Genomic DNA, 10,980 nt, shown 5'->3' with positions numbered 1-10,980 from the left:
GTCGACTGTTGACTGTGTTTTGTGCGAGAGCCGAGGTTCTGCACGCGTCTTCCCTGGCTCTGTGTCTGTATGCTCTTCATTATTCGAGCTCGCTGTTCCTCTCAGCACTGAGCAAACTACAGCCTGAATGGAACCGCCAATCTCTAGGGCAGCAGCTGTCCAAACACAGTGTCTATGTACCTGCTCTCTCGCTCTCTCTTTCTTTTTCTCTCTCTGTCTCTCTCGCTCTCTCTCTCTTTCTTTCTTTCTTTCTTTCTTTCTTTCTCTCTCACACTCTCTCTCTCTGCTTCCAGCCTGACAACAGATTGAAGCCTAGCAGAACTATAGAGAAATAGGGAGCTTTTTTCTGATGTGTTACATCTCTCTCTCTCTCTCTCTCTCTCTCTCTCTCACCCATCTCTTTACATTTACCTGCTGCGTCCCTTAATTGGAAAACAAAGAGCCTCCTTTCCACAGCTCATTAGCATGCTAATGTGCTAAAGGGCAGCTGGTGATTTAGCAGTGCTGGTTAGAGTTTGCCCTTGGGACCAGAGTGCAAACACACGCTTCATTTGGTCTCATTTGTTGTGATGATTATGCACACGAGCTGAGCAGCGCTGCTGATAGCACACAGTATAAGAGCTCTTCTCATGCCCTCAGACACAAAATGTTTAACCTCGCTGTAATTAGCCGCATTAGCGCTTCCACAGCACAGCCATGACAATTAGCCTGAAGGGAGGTTAATCACTTCCTGTAGGGAGACAGAAGGCCGTAACACAGAAGTCTATGTAAACCTGGACTGTATCTGTCACAGGGCTCTCTGTAGGGAAACAGAAGGCCGTAACACAGAAGTCTATGTAAACCTGGACTGTATCTGTCACAGGGCTCTCTGTAGGGAGACAGAAGGCCGTAACACAGAAGTCTATGTAAACCTGGACTGTATCTGTCACAGGGCTCTCTGTAGGGAAACAGAAGGGCGTAACACAGAGGTCTATGTAAACCTGGACTGTATCTGTCACAGGGCTCTCTGTAGGGAAACAGAAGGGCGTAACACAGAAGTCTATGTAAACCTGGACTGTATCTGTCACAGGGCTCTCTGTAGGGAAACAGAAGGGCGTAACACAGAAGTCTATGTAAACCTGGACTGTATCTGTCACAGGGCTCTCTGTAGGGAAACAGAAGGGCGTAACACAGAAGTCTATGTAAACCTGGACTGTATCTGTCACAGGGCTCTCTGTAGGGAGACAGAAGGCCGTAACACAGAGGTCTATGTAAACCTGGACTGTATCTGTCACAGGGCTCTCTGTAGGGAAACAGAAGGGCGTAACACAGAAGTCTATGTAAACCTGAACTGTATCTGTCACAGGGCTCTCTGTAGGGAAACAGAAGGCCGTAACACAGAAGTCTATGTGAACCTGGACTGTACTTGTTACGGGGCTTTTTTTTAAAGGAGCAGCTCTGGTCCTTTGGTCTTGCATGGGGTGGCCTTCAGGATGTGAGAGTTTGTGATGCTGTGTGTGTCTGTGGATCTGATGGGTTTGGTAGGTGATGTGATGTGAGAGTTTGTGATGCTGTGTGTGTCTGTGGATCTGATTGGTTTGGTAGGTGATGTGATGTGAGAGTTTGTGATGTTGAGTGTCTGTGGATCTGATTGGTTTGGTAGGTGATGTTTGGTAGGTGATCTGATTGGTTTGGTAGGTGATATGATGTGAGAGTTTGTGATGCTGTGTGTGTCTGTGGATCTGATTGGTTTGGTAGGTGATGTTTGGTAGGTGATCTGATTGGTTTGGTAGGTGATGTTTGGTAGGTGATCTGATTGGTTTGGTAGGTGATGTGATGTGAGAGCTTGTGATGCTGTGTGTGTCTGTGGATCTGATTGGTTTGGTAGGTGATATGATATGAGAGTTTGTGATGCTGTGTGTGTCTGTGGATCTGATTGGTTTGGTAGGTGATATGATATGAGAGTTTGTGATGTTGAGTGTCTGTGGATCTGATTGGTTTGGTAGGTGATGTTTGGTAGGTGATCTGATTGGTTTGGTAGGTGATGTGATGTGAGAGTTTGTGATGCTGTGTGTGTCTGTGGATCTGATTGGTTTGGTAGGTGATGTGATGTGAGAGTTTGTGATGCTGTGTGTGTCTGTGGATCTGATTGGTTTGGTAGGTGATGTGATGTGAGAGTTTGTGATGCTGTGTGTATCTGTGGATCTGATTGGTTTGGTAGGTGATGTGATGTGAGAGTTTGTGATGTTGAGTGTCTGTGGATCTGATGGGTTTGGTAGGTGATGTGATGTGAGAGTTTGTGATGCTGTGTGTGTCTGTGGATCTGATGGGTTTGGTAGGTGATGTGATGTGAGAGTTTGTGATGCTGTGTGTGTGTCTGTGGATCTGATTGGTTTGGTAGGTGATGTGATGTGAGAGTTTGTGATGCTGTGTGTCTGTGGATCTGATTGGTTTGGTAGGTGATGTGATGTGAGAGTTTGTGATGCTGTGTGTGTGTCTGTGGATCTGATTGGTTTGGTAGGTGATGTGATGTGAGAGTTTGTGATGCTGTGTGTGTCTGTGGATCTGATTGGTTTGGTAGGTGATGTGATGTGAGAGTTTGTGATGCTGTGTGTGTGTCTGTGGATCTGATGGGTTTGGTAGGTGATGTGATGTGAGAGTTTGTGATGCTGTGTGTGTCTGTGGATCTGATTGGTTTGGTAGGTGATGTGATGTGAGAGTTTGTGATGCTGTGTGTGTGTCTGTGGATCTGATGGGTTTGGTAGGTGATGTGATGTGAGAGTTTGTGATGCTGTGTGTGTGTCTGTGGATCTGATGGGTTTGGTAGGTGATGTGATGTGAGAGTTTGTGATGCTGTGTGTGTGCCTGTGGATCTGATTGGTTTGGTAGGTGATGTGATGTGAGAGTTTGTGATGCTGTGTGTGTGTCTGTGGATCTGATGGGTTTGGTAGGTGATGTGATGTGAGAGTTTGTGATGTTGTGTGTCTGTGGATCTGATGGGTTTGGTAGGTGATGTGACTGTTGTATGAACGGAGTGAGTGCAGAGTGAGGGTTAGGGTTAGGGTAGAGTCTGGGAGGATGGATGTGGTTACTGCTGCTGCTTTGATAAACTTAGAATCCGGTTGTAATGGAAAAATCTGGTTGTGTGTGTGTGTGTGTGTGTGTGTGTGTGTGTGTGTGTGTGTGTGTGTGTGGTGTCCGTATGGACCGCAGAGCATTTTCCATACAGAACATTTAAGTCCAGCCATCATAAGGTCCCTGTTGTTTGAAGCAGCGCTGGTTAATGACATCTTTGGCCTCTTTGTAGTGCACGTGCTCCTGCCTTACGTGTGTGTGTGGAGAGAGAGAGAGAGAGAGAGAGAGAGAGAGAGAGAGAGAGAGCGAGCGGAAAAATCCCCGCCCCCACCGCTGGCCCAAACTACAGTCCCGCACACTCACAACAGCATCAAAGACCAATCAAAAGAGGCCAGGAGAGAAAGAAATGAAGCAAAGAAAGAAAGAGAGAAATAATTGCTGGTAAATCTGAGGCTGAGATTGGATACATGTGTAGATCAAATGCCTTTAAAAAAAAACGTCAGCGCAACCAGTTGTAGTTCTAACCTGGGCTCCAGTCCTGTTTCTCAAAGATGCTGTTTATAACTGCTTGTCATTGGCCTTCAACCAGATTACTTCCACAAATGTTAGAGTTTTTGAGCACTGTGTTCCAAACAGCATTGATGCATGCACAAAGCATGTTCATCTGTGACTGAAAACTGACTTGCAAAGAAACATGAGAGAGAGAGAGAGAGAGAGAGAGAGATAGAGAGAGAGAGAGAGAGAGAGATTTTATTTTCTTCACTTCCTTTTCTTTTGCGTTTGTGCTTGTGTGTATCCTGAGGAGAGCAGAGCTCTCTGTCGCAGTGATAGGTTTCCAGAACAGAGAAGAATCGTCTTCAGTGTTGATCTGTCAGAAAAATCAGTGCATCTGTGTCAGCATCCTCCATCAAACGTATCCAACACACACACACACACACACGCGCGCGCGTGCACGCACACACACACACACGCACACACACATACACACACACGCGCGCGCGCGTGCACACATGCACGCGCACACACACACACACACTCGCGTGCACACACAAACAAACACACGCACACACACACACACACACCACGGAGAACAGCCACAGATGCAGTCAACATTTGTATTATTGTTTATTTGCTTGCTTGTTTGTTTATTTGTTTGCTTGTTTAAGGTTTTTGGGGGATATCTCTGGATACTGTTTAATTACTTCCTGTTTGGCCACTCTGTGTGGCAGTGAGTGTTGGAGTCTGAGCTGTGTGTGTGCGTGTGTGTGTGTGTGTGTGTGTGTGTGTGTGTGTGTGTGTGTGTGTGATCCCCCATCCATCAGTGTGTGGCATTGTTGGCAGGGTGTGGGCGTTACGCGTGGCTGTGTGGTGCATCGGCCCATGACGAATGGGCCGTAAGAAGCTGTTGACGAAGAGAGAAAAGACAAAATGAGGATTAGGTTTAGGGGACAGAGGCAGGCAGGGAGATCTCTGAGAGACTGTGGATATTACAGAGACCGGCATAATGTAAGGTGACAGAGAGGAAGCCGAGAAGCCAGAGATTACAAGATTAACCCGCACGGTGAAAAGAGGAGAGGAGAAAAAGAGAGAGTGTCTTTAAAAGTCCCACACAAAAAGACAAGAGGAGATTTCATCCGGATGGGAAGTCTTAAAGTTGAGTCAGAAAAGAGAGTGACCTTTCCTCTGTTCTTTCCACTCTTTGGTTACCCTCTATCGCTCACCTCCCTCCATCCTCACTCTCACCTCCCCATCCTCACTCTCACTTCCCCATCCTCACCTCCCCATCCTCACTCTCACCTCCCTCCATCCTCACTCTCACCTCCCCATCCTCACTCTCACTTCCCCATCCTCACCTCCCCATCCTCACTCTCACCTCCCTCCATCCTCACTCTCACCTCCCCATCCTCACTCTCACCTCCCCATCCTCACTCTCACCTCCCCCCATCCTCACTCTCACCTCCCCATCCTCACCTCCCTCCATCCTCGCTCTCACCTCCCCATCCTCACTCTCACCTCCCTCCATCCTCACTCTCACCCCCCCATCCTCACTCTCACCTCCCCATCCTCACCTCCCTCCATCCCCACTCTCACCTCCCTCCATCCTCACTCTCACCTCCCCATCCTCACTCTCACCTCCCTCCATCCTCACTCTCACCTCCCCATCCTCACCTCCCTCCATCCCCACTCTCACCTCCCCATCCTCACTCTCACCTCCCCATCCTCACCTCCCTCCATCCCCACTCTCACCTCCCCATCCTCACTCTCACCTCCCCATCCTCACCTCCCTCCATCCTCGCTCTCACCTCCCCATCCTCACTCTCACCTCCCTCCATCCTCACTCTCACCCCCCCATCCTCACTCTCACCTCCCCATCCTCACCTCCCTCCATCCCCACTCTCACCTCCCTCCATCCTCACTCTCACCTCCCCATCCTCACTCTCACCTCCCTCCATCCCCACTCTCACCTCCCCATCCTCACCTCCCTCCATCCCCACTCTCACCTCCCTCCATCCTCACTCTCACCTCCCCATCCTCACTCTCACCTCCCCATCCCCACTCTCACCTCCCCATCCTCACCTCCCTCCATCCTCACTCTTTCTTTACATTCTCTCCCCCTGTCTCTTTTCCATTACCCAACATTCCTCCTGTTCTCTTTCTTTCTTTCTTTCTTTCTTTCTTTCTTTCTTTCTTTCTTTCTTTCTGTCTTTCTTTCTTTCTTTCTGTCTTCTCTGTCTCTTTCTCAGCAGTATCTCACTCTTCTCTTTTCTTCGGCTGGCTCCTAATCTCGCCACAGAAATGAGTTTAAAGCGTTATTTTTACGGTGACAGTGTAGCGTGAGGAAACACTGTCCTCGTGTGGGTTGTTGTGTGTTTTGACTGTGAGATTAGCGTGTGATTACTCTGTTCCCCTCTACCTAATCTCCTGCTCTGTGTCTTAAAGAAAACTCACACTATTGCTCACACTTTGTTCTGTTGAACAGATGTAATACTTAGTGCTTACTTACTGGTCTCTCACTATACTGGAGCTTGAATTTTCCCCACTTGAAAGTAGTTTTGGATAAAAGCGTCGGCTAAATAAATGTAATGTAATGTGATGTAATATAATGTGATGTAATGTAATGTACTGTAATGTAATGTGATATAATGTAATGTAATGTAATGTAATGTAATGTCATGTAATGTGATGTGATGTAATGTAATGTAATGTAATGCAATGTAATGATGTCAGTGAGTCTGCGGAGTGACAGTGGTAAAGTGAGTGGGAGATGGGGACTCATGCTGGGGTCAACTCTCTGAGCACCATCACAAATTCTCACTCACAATTCATTCGGTGAATCAGTTCATCAGCATTCAACTCAGTGTCGCAATAATTACTGATAACACGTGACCAGAGCGTGTTCTGGCTCCGAAACCTCGGCGGGGCCCCAGTGAAGAGACCCCTTATGTCTTTGCATTTTTTCAGTCTCAGCTGGAAATGGTCTAATGATGATCTGTCACATACTCATCTTGAGAAATATGTTTTCTTTCTCCATCACCGAATGTTGTTACTTCAACTGAGGGAACCACTCACTGGAACAGAGCAAAACGACTCTAACATCTCTCTCTCTCTCTCTCTCTCTCTCTCTCCCCCTCAATTGATAGACTCTTTGCCACCAAATGTAGCGGCTGTTTGGAGAGGATTGCTCCGACGGAGTTTGTGATGCGGGCTGTGGGGAGTGTGTATCACCTGGGCTGTTTCTGCTGCTGTGTGTGTGAGAGACAGCTGTGTAAAGGGGATGAGTTTGTGCTGAAGGAGGGCCAGCTCCTCTGTAAGCACGACTACGAGCGAGAGAAAGACCTGCTCAACTCCGTCAGTCCAGACAACTCCGACTCCGGTGAGGCTTTGCTTTCTCTTCTTACAGTTCCAACTCGAAATGTTCTCATCCGTTACATCTTAAATACTTAAATTCATTTCAAATCATTTTATATTTTACAAATCTGTCACTAATAAATTATGAGATGTTTTGCATATTCACAGATAGAATGCTCACAGAGAGAGGTCACAGAGAAAGGTCACAGAGAGAGGTCACAGAGAAGAGAGTAATCACAGACAGAATGCTCACAGAGAGAGGTCACAGAGAGAGGTCACAGAGAAGAGAGTAATCACAGAGAGAGGTCACAGAGAGAGGTCACAGAGAAAAGAGCAATCACAGATAGAATGCTCACAGAGAGAGGTCACAGAGAGAGGTCACAGACAAGAGAGTAATCACAGACAGAATGCTCACAGAGAGAGGTCACAGAGAGAGGTCACAGAGAAGAGAGTAATCACAGACAGAATGCTCACAGAGAGAGGTCACAGAGAGAGGTCACAGGGAAGAGAGTAACCATGTGATGATGTGATGGTGCGTGCAGAGAAGAGTGAGGATGAGGATTTGGAGGTGAAGCCGGAAAAGGGTACAGGGGCTCAGGGGAAGGGCAGTGATGACGGGAAGGACCCCCGGCGACCCAAACGACCCCGCACCATCCTGACCACACAGCAGCGCCGCGCCTTTAAAGCCTCGTTCGAGGTCTCTTCCAAACCCTGCCGTAAGGTGAGTCCTCAGACCCGGGCCATGAGCGATGCCTCCTCGAGAAGGGTACGGCTGGAGCTCCAAAGTCCCCCACTGTTAAAATGACCTCGGCTTTCAGCCTTGTGTGCAAGACCAGATGGACTGTTTGGGTTTGGGCCATTTTTAGTTGCTCTCTTCACAACCAGGAGGGCCTTTTAAAGGGGAAAAAAACGTGTTAAACCTGGTCATTGAAGATGAAAGGCTGAGTTTTGACACTCTCTTAACTCAGGTGAGAGAGACGCTGGCCGCGGAGACAGGTCTGAGTGTACGGGTCGTCCAGGTGTGGTTTCAGAACCAAAGGGCAAAGGTCAGTTTAACTGAGATAAATGTGTATTTTGTTATGTCTGTTATTTTGCGTTGTGGCTTCATTAACGTGTGGAGACTAATCTGTTTGTTTGTCTCTTTCTTTGTTTGTTTGTTGTCCAGATGAAAAAGCTGGCCCGTCGACAGCAGCAGCAGCAAGAACAGCAAAATTCTCAGAGACTGGGCCAAGGTAAGTCTGACCTCTGACCTCTGACCTCTGACTGACATTCTGTCTTTTAGGCCCAGAGAACGGCCATAAGTGTGACCTGGTTCATACTCCTACGGGGCTGTGTGCTGTCAGAACACCTCCTCTGGGAACAAACATTACTCCCACACACTCACGTGCAGCAGGGAATGATGACCTCTTAAAAACACAAACGTTTTTTAATGTTTTTACTCTGACGTTGTGCGTATTTTGCTGGAGAACCAATCTGCAAGAATGTGTGTGTGTGTGTGTGTGTGCGTGCGTGCGTGCGTGCGTGCGTGCGTGCGTGTGTGTGTGTGTGTGTTTCAGACGTGATCTCTGGCAGAATGGAAAGCCTGATGAGCTCGTACACACCCTTGCCCCCCCCTCAGCAACAGCAACTGGTTTCCATGGAAACCAATGGATACAGCACAGATCCCTTCCAGCAGGGCCTGACCCCCCCACAGATGCCTGGGGATCATATGAATCCATATGGTGAGCAGAAAAACACACACACGCACACACACACACACACACACACACACGCACGCACACACGCTTACACACTCCTCATGCACACATTATGTTAAAAGCAGGTGTTTGGAAACCACACAGGGAGTGAAAACTGTGGTGAGAAGTGTGTGGAGGCTGTAGGGAGAGCCACTCCTCCATCTCTCCTCCTGCAGTATTACTCCTCCTACTGCTCCTACTGTTCTCACACACACAGGGTCACAGGGTCATGCTAAATCACCCCTCAGAACCCAAGAGCGTCCACACCAGTGTGCGCTGCTTCATAAGAAACACCCTGTGCTGTGGGCTAACTGCTCTCCGATAGCACATCTTCACCCAGCTGTCCCAGTACATAAACAGTCACTGTCTTCACCTTCTCCCAGTGCTGAGTGATATGTGTGGCCTGACACTTACAGCACGGCTGAGCTGATTAAACATGAATGTGTCTTCAGACTGTCTCCTGTGTGTGTGTGTCTGTGTGTGTGTGTGTGTGTGTGTGTGTGTGTGTGTGTGCCAGTCTGATTTAACTGTGTCATTTAGAGCCACAATAAAAACCTCCCACATCACCCCACAGAGACGGCATCACATCCCAAAATTACAGCCTGTGGACCCACAGGGATTACACACTCCTCATACACAAACACATATACACACATATAAACACATACACATATAAACACACACACACAGACGCATTCACACACACACACACACACACAGACGCATTCACACACACACACACACACACACACATATAAACACACACACACAGACGCATTCACACACACACACACAGATGCATTCACACACGCACATGCATTCACACACGCACACACACACACACACACACGCACACATACAGAGACACACACAGAATGGGTAATGGTCAGGGGTGTGTTGGGGTTGTTTCATAACCTCTGAAACTACTGTTTTCCTTCTTGTTTTGTTTGGTGCAGGAAACGATTCCATTTTCCATGATATCGACAGTGACACATCTCTCACCAGCCTGAGCGACTGCTTCATGGCAGAGTCAGGGTCCCTGCAGACACGGGTGGGAAACCCCATTGATCGTCTCTACTCCATGCAGAGCTCATATTTTGCCTCCTGAAACAGAACAGGACATAACAGGACAGAACAGGACAGGACAGGACAGGACAGAACAGGACAGGACAGAGCAGAACAGGCTCATCACTCGCCAAACATCTAAACAACTGAACACAGCCCTTCACTTCCCCGCGAAAGGCAACAGACAAAAACATAAATGGAAAAATGGCGAGATCGATTATGGATATGCTTAAAGGGTCTGACCCTCACTGACTTTACACGGCAAGAGACAGAGCCAAGCAGAAGATGAAACTGGACTCTGGTTTTGCTCTGTATGCGAGAAACTCCGGGAGTCCTCTGTCTAACCGGGTTCAAAGCCAAATTCAGAGAGCTGCCCGCAAGACGTTTGTCTGAAGACAGAGAAAGAATGCTCTTTTTTCTCCATTTCTCTCAGTTCATGATGAAAAAAATATTTTGTCCGTGTGGAGGTTGGTCAGGAAAGGATTTTAAGACGGCGCTCAATACCTGCGAGTAAACCAGACAAGTTTTAAATTTGCGGACTGCCTCAAAGCTTGGCCATCTGTTTGTGGACACATGCGCTATGAAACTCACTGTATTGTACAGACAAAACTGTGTCACAGTGTTTGCAGTGCACAGACATTTTATTTGGAATATATATATATATATATATATATATATGTATATGTATGTGTATATATATATATACACACATACACACACACACACATACATATCTTTCTTATGTATCACTTTCAGTAAGGAGTTGATTTCCTGTCTGTTTCTTTCCTTCACTCTGAGACCAAGAGACGGCGGATTTGATTGGACTAAAAGATGGCGGATTTGATTGGACTAAAAGACGGCGGATTTGATTGGACTAAAAGACAGCGGATTTGATTGGGCTAAAAGACGGCGGATTTGATTGGACAGATGTTAAGGAGAGGTTGCAGTGTCTGTTATGTATGTATATATGTGTATAATTCCTAGCAGATCCACAGCACTGTGCATGTCGGAGAGGATGACCAGCTATTTATTAAAACCACAACACGCGCAAAACCAAACTGAAAAGCTTTATTTAACAGATGGACTCTGTCGTGTTATAGTGAGCTCCGTTAACATATGATTATGTACGTCCTTTGAGTGAGAAATTAAAATAGTATTATTATTTTGGGGGATTTTTGTCAATGTTGAAAACCAGTCTGTAAATCGCTTTTTTCGCCTGTAATATTTATTTTGTCTCTCACGCACTTGGACGTTGGTACGAGTGCGTTTTTAATGC

The 10,980-nt window shown here is 47.2% G+C and overlaps 1 protein-coding gene across 1 annotated transcript in view; it reads left to right on the top strand.

Annotated features, from left to right (window-relative positions):
* lmx1ba (LIM homeobox transcription factor 1, beta a) overlaps window positions 1-9,747 on the top strand; it is a 47,443-nt gene extending 37,696 nt beyond the window's left edge. The window contains exons 3-8 of the mRNA XM_030775819.1: window positions 6,696-6,928; window positions 7,446-7,624; window positions 7,872-7,949; window positions 8,069-8,135; window positions 8,460-8,624; window positions 9,596-9,747. Of these exons, the coding sequence (XP_030631679.1) occupies window positions 6,696-6,928; window positions 7,446-7,624; window positions 7,872-7,949; window positions 8,069-8,135; window positions 8,460-8,624; window positions 9,596-9,747 (874 nt within the window). The remainder of the gene's footprint in view (window positions 1-6,695; window positions 6,929-7,445; window positions 7,625-7,871; window positions 7,950-8,068; window positions 8,136-8,459; window positions 8,625-9,595) is intronic.
* The last annotated feature ends 1,233 nt before the right edge of the window (window positions 9,748-10,980 follow it).

Source organism: Chanos chanos, chromosome 1 (assembly GCF_902362185.1).
Source record: "Chanos chanos chromosome 1, fChaCha1.1, whole genome shotgun sequence".
Lineage (NCBI taxonomy): Eukaryota > Metazoa > Chordata > Actinopteri > Gonorynchiformes > Chanidae > Chanos > Chanos chanos.
This window is presented reverse-complemented; position numbering and strand designations above follow the sequence as displayed.